Source organism: Callithrix jacchus, chromosome 6, assembly GCF_049354715.1.
Source record: "Callithrix jacchus isolate 240 chromosome 6, calJac240_pri, whole genome shotgun sequence".
Classification (NCBI taxonomy): Eukaryota; Metazoa; Chordata; class Mammalia; order Primates; family Cebidae; genus Callithrix; species Callithrix jacchus.
Genome location: NC_133507.1, coordinates 58,092,223 through 58,107,914, shown reverse-complemented (window position 1 = coordinate 58,107,914; position 15,692 = coordinate 58,092,223). Strand labels below are relative to the sequence as shown.

Below are 15,692 nucleotides of genomic sequence, written 5' to 3'. Positions count from 1 at the left end.
CCCACCCAAAGCTCATCCTGAATTATGGTTCCCATAATCCCCATGTGTTGTAGGAGGGACCTGGTGAGAGGTAATTGACTTATGGGAGTGGTTACCCTCATGCTGTTCTCATGAATGAGTTCTCATGAGATCTGATAGTTTTATAAGGGACTTCTTCTCCATTTTGCTCTGCACTTCTCCTTGTTGCTGCCATGTAAAGAAGGACATGTTTGCTTCTCCTTCCACCATGATTGCAAGTTTCCTGAGGCCTCCCCAGCCATGTGCAACTGTGAGTCAATTAAACCTCTTCCATTTATAAATTACCCAGTCTCCGGTATGCCTTATTAGCAGCAGGAGAATGGACTAATACAATGCATATAGCATATAATTCAGTAATTCAATACCTAGGTATATACTCTGGAGCAACTCTTTGTGGCAGGCAGAATTATAAAACAGTCCCCAATATACCCAGCCACTCATCCTTTGCATAGTCAACCAGTGTAGATAGGACCTGTGAAAATGATGGACAGTCATCTCCTTCATAGGTTGAGAAAAATATAGACCAGCTACATCTCCTTCATGTAATGTTGAGAAAACTATAGACAAGCTACAGAAGAGTACACATATATAATATGATTCAATAAATATGATGTTCAAAAACATTTAAAACAATTTTTTATCTAAAGAGGAAAGAGGGATCTGGGAATCATCACGGGTACATAAGAGATGTCAAAGTTTTAGGTAATATTCTGTTTCTTTTTAAGTTGATTATAAGTATATGGGTGTTCATTTTATAATTGTTATTTGTATATTATGCTATGTTACTTGTCCCGCTAAGGCGGGACGATTGCCTGAGCCCAGGAGTTCAGGACCAGTCTTTGAGATTTCTTTTCAAAAAATAAAATAAAGTAAAAGAGAGTATTTAGCTACTGATAATAGATTCTATACAAACATATTGTTTTTTCATAGTCCATTCATTCAACATACATACATATTAACCACATTTTAGGTAGTATAAAGGAGGCAGAATTATATATAAGTGTGTGTGTATACACACACACACACATATAATGTGTCTATGTATGTGTGTGTGTGTGTGTGTGTGTGTGTGTGTATATATTTTTTTTTTGAGACAGAGTCTGGCTCTGTCACCCAGGGTGGAATGCAGTGGTGTGATCTCAGCTCATTGCAACCTCCACCTCCCGGGTTCAAGTGATTCTCCTGCCTCAGCCTCCCAAGTAGCTGGGACTACAGGCAGGCACCACCATGCCCAACTAATTTTTGTATTTTTAGTAGAGATGGGGTTTCACCATGTTGGCCAGTATGGTCTCGATCTCCTGACCTCGTGATCCACCCCACTTAGCCTCCCAAAGTGCTGGGATTACAGGTGTGAGCCACTGCACCCAGCCTAGAGGCAGAATTGTAGTACTATTCAGTTTCTGCCCAGGTTAGTTGGGAAGACAAATGACAATTCTAATAGAGTGCCACAACAGTGTACAAAGTAACATGGAAACACAGAAAAGACTACTAACCAAGCTGGAAGAGTTAGGGAAAGGGTCTCAGTGGAGCTGTGATACCTGCAATGAGTCTTGAGAGAAACTTATAAGAGGAGAGGAGAGAAAGTTTCAGATAAAGAAAATCCCAAATATAAAGGCACATCGTCTTGATAAAGTCCACAAACGTGTCAGAACAACAAAAGCAAACATGAGGGATGGTCAAAGAGATGAGGCTGAAAATGTGGGCTAGGTGAAGATAATGAAGTGCCCAGCATTCTAACCAAAGAGATTCAGATTTTGTATAAGGTACCTATGTGAACACCTAGGGATTTTGTACATGTATCCTCAAGGCTATGAGATTTCTGTAGGAGAAACCTTTCATTTTCAATTTGATAATAATCTAAAAAAAAAGAATATTAACAAAAGGACACTCTGGATCATCTGAATGACCACTTCTTAATTGAGTGCTGTCAAAAGATTTGAGTTCACATATGTGTGTTTAGGAGTGTATTGTTAAACAAGTGGTACAATTTGTCATTGGTATTTTTTTTTTGAGATGGAGTTTCGCTCTTGTTACCCAGGCTGGAGTGCAATGGCGCGATCTCGGCTCACCGCAACCTCCGCCTCCTGGGTTCAGGCAATTCTCTTGCCTCAGCCTCCCGAGTAGCTGGGATTACAGGCACATGCCACCACGCCCAGCTAAGTTTTTGTATTTTAAGTAGAGATGGGGTTTCACCATGTTGACCAGGATGGTCTCGATCTCTTGACCTCGTGATCCACCCGCCTTGGCCTCCCAAAGTGCTGGGATTACAGACTTGAGCCACCGTGCCCAGCCGTCATTGGTATATGTTAATGAGAATGTAATGGGGACTGCTGTATGTAAATTATGTTATGTTGTTTGTCAACTGAAGGACAAATGAAACCATGAAATACTGAACAAAGGAAGGTTTTGTGGTGATTTAAATAAAGAAAACTGATGAAGACATCAAGTAATCTCTCCAACACAAGGGCAATATGTACAGGCCTTTCTGTAAGGAAGGTATGCACTTCCTTACCACAGAGAACATCCACTTTTAAAGCTTTTCAGGTCCAACTAAAGCCTCATTGCTCACAATCATTTGAATGTATTGGTTTTATAGTTTTGTTTCATTTAACTTGTAGATGTTTGGGTGTTATCAGTATATAAAAGATACAACACACAAACACACAAATAAAAAAGACAAAAAAAAAAGAAAGAGACAACATAAGGAGTTTATACCTAATTTTATCTTTGCATATATGTAAACATACTAAAAAGATTTTAAGTTAACAATGGAGGATCCTGGGTATCTTACTTGGGTGTAAGAAATTCTGCTATAGGCCAGGGGCAGTGGCTCATGCCTGTAATCCCAGCAATTTGGGAGGTCAAGGTGAGTAGATCATCTGAGGTCCAGGAGTTCAAGACTAGCCTGGCCAACATGGTGAAACCCTGTCTCTACTAAAAATACAAAAATTGTCTGGATGTGGTGGTGCGTGCCTGAGGCAGGAAAATCACTTGAAGCTGGGAGGTGGAGATTGCAATGAGCTGAAATTGCACCACTGCACTCCAGCCTGGGTGACAGAGCAAGACTGCATTTCAAAAAAAAAAAAAAAAGAAATTCTGCTATGGGTGTTGGGAGCTGCTGAAAGAATGCAACAGGCAAGTGACAGCTTGTGCTTTAGGAAAATCACTCTGGCAGCAGTATGGAGGAGGGTTAGAATTAAAAGTACCCAAGTAATAGGAGCAGGAGGGAGACAAATCCTAGGCAGATGGGGGTGGGTCCCCAGCGAAACTTGACCTTCAAGCCAAACATAGCTTAAAGCCTAGCTACATGTCCTTGATAAATCTATGGACCAGACTGAGAAATTCTCTTCCCATTTGGCACACTTTTCTCTGATTGATTCCTACCCTTTACATATTTTACATATACCCACCCTCCTCTAATTTGTTTTTTATACTGTTGTGCCCACTTTTGAGTGGTGCCTTTGTTTTAGCCTCTTGTGCATACTCACAAACCAATCAGCACACACTTCCCCATTATAAGCCCATGAAAGCCCCTGGACCCAGCCATTCTGGAAGAGGCCACCCCACTTTGGGTGGGGGACCACCCTTGTGTCCCCCCTAAGCTGAGAGTAAAAGGAGTTAGCCAGCTTGCTTTAGGCAGACAGCAAGGGAAGAGTCCCTGAAGAACCTATGACCTGCCTCACAAGTGCTTACACCAGATGTTTTGTGCAGATAAGGGAACTTGCACAGGGGGCTTGCCTAAACATGCCCACAGTAGAAAATTCCATTCCTTAACACATGCACAGTAAGGGAAAAAATCAATGTGGAGTAGCTCAGACTAAGAGCCCACAAGCACATTGGAAGGATGAGGTGGAGCCTCCAGAAATTTGCACCTTAAGCCCAGGTATTATTCAACTGTAAAGAGGGCACCAGCAACCTGCTTTCACGACCCCTTCTTTTTGCTGAGAGATTCCTTTCACTTGATAAATTCTGCTCTACTCACTCACCACACACCTAATTCTTCCTGGTTGTGAGACAAAAACTCAGACGTAGCTGAGCTGAGGATCAAGAGCTGTTTTGTCACTCAATAAAACTCTTCTCTGCCCTCCTCACCCTCTGCTTGTTAATCTCACTCTTGGATGCACAACAAGAACTCAGGATGCCACTGAACATGGGTTCGAAGAAAGCAATAACACTGTAGCTCTCCGCCCCACCAGTGGCACTGGTGGCCACCCCACACAACAGGAAGCAGGGCAGGGGCAAGGCCAGTCCCAGAGCTGTGGGCTGGAACAGGGTAACAGGACTGATAGAGCTGCTAACATGATCCTGTTCATCGGGCTGCAGACAGCGGGTTTAAAAGAGCTGTTGGCACAACGTAATATCCACCTCTGGGGCTTCTGGGTTGCAGGCACCCCTGTTTGGTTACCACCTTCCCCTAGTCTGGATGCCAGAGTCCACTGTGGGAGTCACTTGTGACATGCCTGGTTCAGCTGCAAGCCCTGCATGGAGCCTGCTCCTGTGCTGGCACTTGGAGCAACCAAGTGGACACCATGTGACTGCACACTTGCTTGCTCAGACACCCTCTCCTGCCAGGGGCTGAGCCTGCATCAGGTGTCCACAGGATCCATGCCTGAGCAGAAGCCAGGAGTAGCCCAGTGGGCCAGTTGTGCAGGGTACCTCCTGTGGCAAGCCCAGCCCAAGGAAGGCCCAGGTAGGTCTCTGGCTGCAGAGATCTCCAGCTGGCAAAGCAACATATACACATAAACACACACACACAAAATCCTGTGTCACAAGTAAGGCAGAAAGAATAATTAGGAGGCTACTAAATAATGTGATTAAAAAATGGTACAACCCTAAGTTACTTAGATAAAATGTACATGAGATGGATAAGAGAATCGAAAGGACTTGGTTGTGGGTGAGGGACAGCAAGGTATCAAGGCTGATTCTCCCTTAGTGATGACTTGGTGAAATAAAGACCACAGGAAGGAAGACAAACAAGTGGGGGCAAAAAGGAAGGAGATATGAGAGAGTTGATGAATCCAATTCAGCAATGATTTGAATTTCATTTATACCAAAGAAAACCCAGTTATCTTTTCTGGGTTCCAGTTTTCTCAGTGACAGCTGCATTCATGAATTACCAAAATTAACTATTGTAGCACTCTCTAAAAATATACAAAGCACTCTACCATATGCTGTAAATAAGTCATGAAAAATCAGCAAAAGCTTGGGCCATGAAGGAAACTCAGCAGGGTTAAAAAGAGATATGGCCAACTTTTACTAAACACTTAAATTGTGACCCAGCACATTCACCAGTATTGCAAGTACTCACCTAACGTCATCAACAGATTCTTGGAAACTCTGACTGTAAGCAAAATGACATATAACAAAACCATTTTTTACCATAGACCAATTGATATAAACAAGCCTGAAGTTCCTATAACATATATTTCTAGTCGCAAAAACATCACCAAACTCCTAAAGACCAAAACACTTCTAACAGTAAACATTGAAACAAATGGAAGCTATACATATATTTAAGGAAGATTAATAAAAACAAGTAAGATAGTTATTTACCCAATTATTCCAGTTCAGAGTCGAGGGTGGCTGGAGCCTATCCCCTTAGCTCAAGGTGCATGGTGGGAACCAACCCTGGACACTAGGACATTCCGTCACAGGACGCACTCACACCCACACTTAGGAACCATACAGACAGGCCAATTCACCCAGCCTGCACTGATATGTGGGGCGCAGTACCCTGGGGTACCTCGTGAAAACCCATGCAGACGTGGGGAGAAGGGGCAAGCTCCACACAAACAGTATCCCTGGTAGGAACTGATTTTTTTTTTCTCATCAACTTATAACAAAATGACATTGAACGAAAGAATGCGATTCGAGGACCTGCTGTACTGTACTTTTTGCTCTGCCAGTCGGGTGCGATCGCTTTCTTAGAGCACCCTACGAACAAGCATGCTCAAGTGCACGTGGGAGATACAGCGACACCACCCTCAAGGGACTTACAGCAAGGCGGTGGGACACATGTGGTGCATGATTGCTGCAAGTTTAGTGTGCTAGGAACTTTGAACATACCGGCAGGACTAGTTAACAAAGTATATATTTTACTTAGAGATGTCGACGAGGGATATCTTAGGTCGTCCAATAAGAATGTAAGCATCTCATATTTTATTCCCTATAAAGAAAAAAAGAATGGAGGCGAGAGGAAGGAAAATGTAGCAATTATCGCAAAACCACCCAGTATCCCCGCAGGACACCAAAGGACGGGCCTCCAGGAAAGATTAACTCAATCCGAGCTTGGAGGGTGAAACTAGGAGTGAATGCAAAGCCAGCATCTTCCTAATACAAAAGCACAGTTTACCGTCCCCCTCAGCCAACGTGCAGCTGAAGGGAAAGCCGCGGGGCGTACCTTTAGCATGGGACGCTGTTTTGAGGGGCCCCTGACACAGCGCCCCACCCGGCACCTGGCCAGAACCTCCGAGGGCGAAGGTCAGGGGCTGAGAGGCGTGGGGGTACCAGAACAGTGAGGGACGGATTCCTAAATGCAGGGCGCACTTACGCAGCAGAGCTGAAAGCAGCAGCACCGCGCCCTCTGGGCTAGGCTCAGCTAGTCAGCCGTAGCTCCAGAAAAGCGCGCCCGCCAGACAGCGTAGTCTCAGCCGGCCGGAGGAGGCGGGGCCGCGGCGTGGAGGCGGGGCCGGGAAAGCCCTCGCTCCCCGCCGCCTGATGGGAATTGTAGTTCCTGGGAGAAGCCGGACTGCCTCACGAGGCACTGGGAACTACATTTCCCGGTGAAAGAGTGGCCCCGGTCCGCGGCGCAGTAGCGGAGCGTCGCACTGTCTGCGGCCAGAGGGCCTGTGAGGAGCAGGTCGAGAACGGAGAGCTTCTTCCCTCTTCTCCGCGCTGTGCCGGTGCAGCGGCTCTGCTTTCCCTTGCCCCGTCGTCGGGTGCTCCCGGCCCGGCTCCCCGTGTCAGCTTTTCCCGGGCCTCCCCGGGAAAGTCGGGGCCTCGAAATTCGGAGGCAGCGGCGGCTGCCCAGCACGGGAGTGTGGGGCGCGCCCCTCTGCGGCCCAGCCTACCCAGCGCCCGGCCCGCGCCTCCATGGGCCCGACCCGGAAGCCTAACGTGTGCAGCCGGCTAAGTCGCCGGGCGCTGGGCTGCTTCTCGCGCGACGCAGGCGTGGTACAGAGGACCAACCTGGGCATCCTACGGGCGCTGGTGTGCCAGGTGACCGCGCGCCGGCCGGGGGCAACGGAGGGCTACGGGCACCTGGCGGCCGAGCCTCCTGCGGGATGCGGTTTTAACGCACTGCCCCCTCCCCCCTTTTTAACAGGGTCACAGGTGATTGGGAGGAGGATACAAGCCCGGAATCTGGTGGATTAGTCAATAGGTGGTTATGGGGCCTCCAGATGCTTTTAGTTTTATGCTGCTTCTGTCTTCCCTGTAAACAATTATTCTAAATGTTGGTCACCTCATTAAACCAAAACATGAGGGCAGAGTGAAGGAAGGATTCAAAATCAGTTTTTGAATAACGTAGGTGAAATTATGTTACTTTGGAAAGTTAAAATCCAACTTAAAATTGGTACACAGTGGAAGCTAAGTTCTTTCCTGAACGAAAATTCTTTGTGTCTTTTAGGAAAGTACTAAATTTAAGAATGTCTGGACAACTCATTCCAGGTCACCTATAGCCTATGAGAGAGGAAGAATATATTTTGACAATTATCGGCGCTGTGTCAGCAGGTAACTTTTTCCTTTTAAACTGGAAATTTGTGTGTGTGTGTGTGTGTGTGTATTGCACTTAGGTTCTGGAGTACATGTACAGAACATGCAGGATTGTTGCATAGGTACATACTTGGCATTGTGGTTTGCTGCCTCCATCCCCCGTCACCTACATCTGGCATTTCTCCCCACGTTATCCCTCCCCAACCTCCCTGTCCCTCCTCTAGTCCCCCGCAACAGACCCCAGTGTGTGATGCCCCCCTCCCTGTGTCCATGTGTTGTTCTATCATTCCACACCCCCCTATGAGTGAGAACATGTAGTGTTTGATTTTCTGTTCTTGTGTCAGTCTGCTGAGAATGATGGTTTCCAGATTCATCCATGCCCCTAGAAAGGACATGAACTCACCATTTTTTATGGCTGCATAGTATTCCATGGTATATATGTGCCACATTTTCCTGGTCCGGTCTATCATCGATGGGCATTTGAGTTGGTTCCAGGTCTTTGCTATTGTAAACAGTACCAAAATGAACATACAAGTGCATGTGTCTTTATAATAGAATTACTTATAATCCTTTGGATATATACCCAGTAATGGAATTGCTGGGTCAAATGGAACTTCTATTTCCTTTTTTTTTTAATGTATATATATTTTAGTGCATTTTACGTTTTGGGGTACATGTGAAGACCATGCAAGATTGTTGCATAGGTACATACATGGCAATGTGGTTTGCTGCCCTCCTCCCCATCACCTATATATGGCATTTCTCCCCATGTTATCCCTCCCCAACTCCCCACCCCCCACTGTCCCTCCCCTAGTTCCCCCCGGCAGACCCCAGTGTGTCATGCTCCCCTCCCTGTGTCCATGTGTTCTCATTGTTCAACACCCACCTATGAGTGATAACATGCGGTGTTTGATTTTCTGTTCTTGTGTCAGAGAATGATGGTTTCCATGTTCATCCATGTCCCTGCAATGGACGTGAACTCGTTTTTTATGGCTGCATAGTATTCCATGGTGTATATGTGCCACATTTTCCCTGTCCAGTCTATTATTGATGGGCATTTGGGTTGGTTCTAGGTCTTTGCTATTGTAAACAGTGCTGCAGTGAACATTCGTGTGCATGTGTCCTTATAGTAGAACGATTTATAATCCTTTGGATATATACCCAGTAATGGGATTACTGGGTCAAATGGAATTTCTATTTCTAGGTCCTTGAGGAATCACCACACTGTCTTCCACAATGGTTGAACTAATTTACACTCCCACCAATTGGGAGTGTAGAAGTGTTCCTATTTCTCCGCATCCTCTCCAGCATCTGTTGTCTCCAGATTTTTTAATGATCGCCATTCTAACTGGTGTCAGATGTATCTCAATGTAGTTTTGATTTGCATTTCTCTAATGACCAGTGATGAGCATTTTTTCATACATTTGTTGGCCTCATCTACATCTTCTTTTGAAAAGTGTCTATTCATGTCCTTTGCCCACTTTTGAATGGGTTTGTTTGTTTTTTTTCTTGTTAATCTGTTTTAGTTCTTTGTAGATTCTGGATATTAGCCCTTTGTCAGATGGATAGCTTGCAAAAATTTTTCCCATTCTGTTGTTTACCAGTTCACTCTGATGATTGTTTCTTTTGCTGTACAGAAGCTCTAGAGTTTAATTAGATCCCCTTTGTCTATTTTGGCTTTTGTTGCCAATGTTTTGGTGTTTTAGTCATGAAGTCCTTGCCTATACCTATGTCCTGAATGGTTTTGCCTAGATTTTCTTCTAGGGTTTTTATGGTGTTAGGTCTTGGTTTAAGTCTTTAATCCATCTGGAGTTAATTTTAGTGTAAGGTGTCAGGAAGGGGTCCAGTTTCTGCTTTCTGCACATGGCTAGCCAGTTTTTCCAACACCATTTATCAAACAGGGAATCCTTTCTCCATTGCTTGTTTTTGTGAGGTTTGTCAAAGATCAGATGGTTGTAGATGTGTGGCGTTGCCTCCGAGGCCTCTGTTCTGTTCCATTGGTCTATATCTCTGTTTTGGTACCAGTACCATGCTGTTTTGTAGTATAGTTTGAAGTCAGGTAGTGTGATGCCTCCAGCTTTGTTATTTTTGCTTAGGATTGTCTTGGCTATGTGGGCTCTCTTTTGGTTCCATATGAAGTTTAAGGTGGTTTTTTTCTAGTTCTGTGAAGAGGGTCATAGGTAGCTCGATGGGGATAGCATTGAATCTATAAATTACTTTGGGCAGTATGGCCATTTCCATGATATTGATTCTTCCTAACCATGAGCATGGAATGCTTTTCAATCTGTGTCCTCTCTTATTTCCTTGAGCAGTGGTTTGTAGTTCTCTTTGAAGAGGTCCTTTACATCCTTTGTTAGTTGTATTCCTAGGTATTTTATTCTCTTTGTAGCAATTGCGAATGGCAGTTCGTTCTTGATTTGGCTCTCTTTAAGTCTGTTATTGGTGTGTAGGATTGCTCGTGATTTTTGCACATTGATTTTTGTATCCTGAGACTTTGCTGAAGTTGCTTATCAATTTCAGGAGATTTTGGGCTGAGACGATGGGGTCTTCTAAATATACAGTCATGTCGTCTGCAAACAGAGACAATTTGACTTCCTCCCTTCCTAATTGAATAACCTTTATTTCTTTTTCTTGCCTGATCGCTCTGGCTAGAACTTCTAATACTATATTGAATAGGAGTGGTGAGAGAGGGCATCCTTGTCTAGTGCTAGATTTCAAAGGGAATGCTTCCAGTTTTTGCCCATTCAGTATGATGTTGGCTGTTGGTTTGTTTTAAATAGCTTTTATTATTTTGAGATACGTTCCGTCAATACCTAGTTTATTGAGAGTTTTTAGCATAAAGCGCTGTTGAATTTTGTCAAAGGCCTTCTCTGCATCTATTGAGATAATCATGTGGTTTTTGTCTTTGGTTTTGTTTATGTGGTGGATTATGTTTATAGACTTGCGAATGTTGAACCAGCCTTGCATCCCTGGGGTGAAGCCTACTTGATTGTGATGGATAAGCTGTTTGATGTTCTGTTGCAGTCAGTTTGCTAGTATTTTATTGAAGATTTTTGCATCTATGTTCATCATGGATATTGGCCTGAAGTTTCTTTTTTTGTTGAGTTTCTGTCGCGTTTTGGTATCAGGATGATGATGGTCTCATAAAATGATTTGGGAAGGATTCCCTCTTTTTGGATTGTTTGGAATAGTGTCAGAAGGAATGGTACCAGCTCCTCTGCAGGTAACTTTTTATTGATAATTTTTGCTGTAATTTGCCTCACAGTTGTTGATCTTAACTGTAATTTGTATAGAACCACATGCCTACATTAGTGCCTAGTGAAAATAGAATGGAAAGATGGGTCCAAAATTAGACTAGGTAGTAAAAAAAAATGCATGTAATTTAAAAATCTTGTTAAATCCCAAGTTGCAGGTTTTATTTTTGTAAATAGCAACTTAAAGCAAAACTACTTTATAGTGTAGGCAAAACCATAGATTGTTCAGAGCACTGTTTAGTATTTTATTCTACTTATACCACAGTCAAGAAATACAGGGCCAGGCGCAGTGGCTCATACCTGTAATCCCAGCACTTTGGGAGGCTGAGGTGGGTGGATTGTCTGAGCTTGGGAGTTCGAGACCAGCCTGGCCAGCATGGTGAAACACCATCTCCACTAAAAAAAGAAATACAAAAATTAGCCGGGCATGGTGGCAGGTGCTTGTAATCTCAGCTAGTCAGGAAGCTGAGGCAGGAGAATTGCTTGAACCAAGGAAACAGAAGTTGCAGTGAGCCAAATTTGTGTCATTGCACTCCTGCCTGGGCAACAGAGCAAGACTCCGTCTAAATGAGAGAGAGAGAGAGAAAGAGAGAGAGAAGGAAGGAAGGAAGGAAGGAGAGAGAGAGCGAGAAAGGACTGAAGGAAGGAAGGAAAGAAGAAAAGAAAGAAGGAAAGAGAAAGAAAGAAATCCATTTGCCAACCAAATAATTAGATGCTGCTTTGGATAATTGATGGATTATTTTGGAAGTACTTGCCTTTTTTTTTTTTTTTTTTTTAGAGAAATTGTTTCAAACAAAAGGTCTACTATTTAGAGATCCAAAATGTTTAACAGTCAACCTCATCCACAACTGTCCAACATGAGGCTGGAAGGAAAGCCAAAATGCATCCCCACATACTCATTACCTAGATTCAAAAACTATCAAGATTTGCCACATTTGTTTTATCTAACCCACTTTTCCTTTTGCATTACCTCTTTTAAAGCATATTCTAAACATACATAATTCAGTTTGTATTTTTTAAAAATATGGATATTTTCTTTTTAAAGGCTTTATTAGGATTTAATTCAGATATTGTATTACCCATTTAAAGTGTACATTTCAATAATTTTAGTAATTCACAGATACATGTAATCACTACCACAGTTAATTTTAGAGCATTTTCATCACCTCAAAATAGAACCATGTACCTTTCAGCAGTCACCCTAATACCACTGTTACCCTCAGCCCTAAGCAACCACTAGTCTATTTTCTGTCTGTAGATTCACCTATTCTGGACATTTCATATAAATTGAATCATGTAACATGTGGTCCTTTGTGACTGGCTTTTTCACTTTGTGTGTTTTCAGGGTTCGTCCATGTTGTCACATGCATCAGAATTCCTTTATATAGTTGAATAATATTGCATTGTATCAATACACCACATTTTACTTATCCATTTGTCAGTTGTTAGACATTGGTGTTTCTACCTTTTAGCTGTTATGAATAATGCTGCTATAAACAGTTCCATATAAGTTTTTATGTGGGCATTTATTTTCAGTTTTCCTGGATATACATGTAGGGATGGAATTAGTGGGTCATAAGGTTATATTGTAACTGTGTTTAATAGTTGGAAGAACTACCATACTCTTTTCTAACATGATAGTACCATTTTATGTTCCCATAAGCAGTATCTGAGGGTTCTGATTTTTCCACATCCTTGTCAACACTTGGTATGTGACTCACGGTATCTCCTTGTGGTTTTGATTTAATTTCCCTGATGACTAGTGATATCAAGCATCTTTTCTTGTACATATTGGCTATTTATATGTTATTCCTTGGAGAAATCTCCAGTTAGATCATTTGCCCATTTTTAATTTTTTTTTTTAACGAAAATCCTTACATATTTTAAATACGAGTCCCTTATCAGATACATGATTTGCAAATACTTTCTCCCATTGTGTAGATTGTCTTTTTACTTCCCTGATGTTATTGTTTGAAGCACAGAGAGGTTAATTTTGATGAAGTCCAGTTTATCTAAATGTTTTTTTATTGCTCATGCTTTTGGTGTCCTATCTAAGAATCCACTGCAAAATTTGAGGTCATGAAGATTTTCCCCTTTTTTTCTAAAGGGTTTATAGTTTTAGCTCATATTTAGGTGGTTGATTCAGTTTGGGTTAATAGTAGTATATGATATAGGGTAGGTATCGAACTCCATTTTTTTTTTTAACATGTAGCTATGCATTTGTCCTAGCACCATTTATTAGAAAGATGTATTTTTTTCTTCATTGCAAGGGCTTGCCACCGTTGTCAAAAATCTTTTGACTATAGACACTTTTGGGTTTACTTCTGGATGTTCAAGTCTGTTCCACAGATCTGTATGTCTGTCCTTATGTCAGTACCACATTGTCTTGATCACTGCTTCTGTGTTATTTCTTCCGCAAATGCTTGGTGGAATTCACCATTGAAAGCATCTGGGCTTGGCACTTTCTGTTTTGGAAGGTTGTTGATTATTGATTACATTTCTTTAATAGATACAGGCTTATTCAAGTTATCTAATTCTCCTTGGGTAAATTTTGATAGATTATGTCTTTCAAGGAATTCATATAAATTATCCAAATTTGTGAGCCTAGACTTAGTCATAATGTTTTTTTATTATTGTTTTAATGACCATGAGATTTGGTAGTGATAGTCCTCAGTTTCTCATGTTAGTAATCAATTTTGTTGACCTTTTCAAAAAAACAGATTTTGGTTTTGTTGATTTTTCTCTATTGATTTTCGGTTTTCAACTTTATTACTTTCTGGCCTAATTTTTATTTCTTTGCTTACTTTGTTCTATATGCATTTTCACTTAATTCAAAATATTTTTAAATTTCTCTTGAGATTTCTTTGACCCATGTGTTATTTAGATTTGTGTTGTTCACTCTCCAAATATTTTGGGATTTTCCAGTTATCATTATTTTATTTGTGCTTTAATACCACTGGGACCTGAGAGCATACTTTGTATTCTAGTCTTTTAAAATTTGTTAAGGTGTCTTCATGTAAGCTTGAGAAGAATGTGTATTTTGCTGTCATTGGATGAGATATTCCGTTAGATCCAGGTGACTGATGATACCTTTCAGTTTTAAGTATATGCTTACTGACTTTCTGCCAGCTGGATGTGTTAATTACTGATGGGTGTGTGTTGAAATCTCTAACTATAATAGTGAGTGGATTTGTCTATTTCTCCTTGCATTTCTATCAGTTTTTGCCACATTGTATTTTGATACTCTTGTTAGATGCATATATATTAAGGATTATTATGCCTTCTTGAAGAATTGACACCTTTTTCATTATTTTATGCCCACTTAATCAATGTTAATTTTCCTTGCTGAATTTGACTTGTCTGAAATTAGCATAGCTACTCCAGCTTTCTTTTGTTTCATATTTGCACATTGTATCTTCGCAATTCTTACTGAGCAGTAGTAGGTTTTCTTGAATAAATGTTTCTTCATATGCCATATGTCCCCAAGACCATCTACAGAGAAGTTAAATAGTAATCCTTTTATGATTTTCACCAGTTTTGCCAAAGAGTTTGTCCACAGAGCTCTTCATGCCCTCATGCTAGACATTTTCTTATCTTATGTCATTACCACACCTAGGAAAATGAGCAACAATTCTTCAGTATCATTTAATGTCCAGTTTATAACTTCCACAATTTGGAGATATCTGCTTTTAACTTAAAAAAAGTTTAAATTAGAGTAAGTGGTGTTTATTGTGTTCTAATGATTAAATATTATTGAGTAATGTCCAGGGGTGTTTTACCTACAGGTTATAATCACATATGAAGTTGCCTTCATGCCTGCAAAATTCTGTTTGATTTAAACTTTTGAATCAGTGAGAGAATGTCAAAGAGATATGATAAAATTGTCACCTGAAAATTGTTTCTCTTTGAGCAGTAATTTAATTTCAAAGTTCATTTAAAAAAATGAAAACAGCCAGGTGCAGTGGCTCACACCTGTGATCCCAACACTTTGAGAGGCTGAGGCAGGTGGTTTACTTGAGTCCAGGAGTTCAGGACCATCCTGGGCAACATGACAAAACCCTGTCTCTACAAAAAATATGAAAATTAACCAAGTGTAGTAGCATGTGCCAGTAGTCGCAGTTATTTGGGAGGTTGAGGCAGGAGGATCACATGAGCCTAGGAGGTGGAGGTTGCAGTGAGTCAAGATCATGCTATTGCACTCAGCCTGGACAACAGAGTGAGAGACTGAGAAAGAAAGAGAAAAAGAGAGAGAAAGGGGAAGAAAGGAAAGGAAGGATGGAAGGAAGGAGAAAAGAAAAGAAAAAACATTTATGATCACATCTCAACTAATCAGAGAAGTGCAAATTAAAAGTAAGAGACTCACATCAAAGATACAGCATTCAATATTGGCAGAAGTATAAACTTACTCAACCTTTCTGAAAAGTAATTTGAGAGTGAAAAAGAGCCATAAAGGGTTTTTTGTTTAATTCACTCATTTTCATTCTAAAATAATGGAACCCTTTTTATCCGGTAATTTTCATTTTAAATATCAGAAGAATAGTTTTTTATCTTGATGGAATTCAACAGAGATATTCCTAGTAAATGTTCAGGGGTAAAGAAAGAATTTAGTATGAATCAGTTTCGGAAAACAATGTCCAGGTACATATGTGTATATAAACCAGAAGAAAATGAACCAAAATATTAATAATGGTTATTTTTGGCAGTTTT

General features: G+C 41.4%; 2 protein-coding genes across 21 annotated transcripts in view; one reads left to right on the top strand and one right to left on the bottom strand.

Annotated features, from left to right (window-relative positions):
* The window catches only part of METTL8 (methyltransferase 8, tRNA N3-cytidine), a 134,777-nt gene extending 128,103 nt beyond the window's left edge, over positions 1-6,674 (bottom strand). For 6 of the 10 annotated variants that reach the window (XR_013518883.1, XM_078327410.1, XM_035304556.3 and 3 more), the window contains exon 1: positions 6,569-6,674. Coding sequence is in view for 2 of the 10 variants with exons in the window: in XM_002749359.6 (XP_002749405.2) it covers positions 6,419-6,427 (9 nt within the window). In the remaining 8 variants the exon portion in view is untranslated. Of the gene's footprint in view, positions 1-6,418 lie in introns of all 10 variants that reach the window. The other 4 variants (XR_008482132.2, XR_013518882.1, XM_002749359.6 and 1 more) reach the window with 1 other exon arrangement.
* Positions 6,675-6,847: 173 nt separating this feature from the next.
* The window catches only part of DCAF17 (DDB1 and CUL4 associated factor 17), a 61,808-nt gene continuing 52,963 nt past the window's right edge, over positions 6,848-15,692 (top strand). For 5 of the 11 annotated variants that reach the window (XR_004744589.3, XR_004744590.3, XM_078327403.1 and 2 more), the window contains exons 1-2: positions 6,848-7,350; positions 7,646-7,749. Coding sequence is in view for 6 of the 11 variants with exons in the window: in XM_078327403.1 (XP_078183529.1) it covers positions 7,111-7,350; positions 7,646-7,749 (344 nt within the window). In the remaining 5 variants the exon portion in view is untranslated. Of the gene's footprint in view, positions 7,543-7,645; positions 7,750-15,692 lie in introns of all 11 variants that reach the window. The other 6 variants (XM_078327405.1, XM_078327404.1, XM_002749357.6 and 3 more) reach the window with 3 other exon arrangements.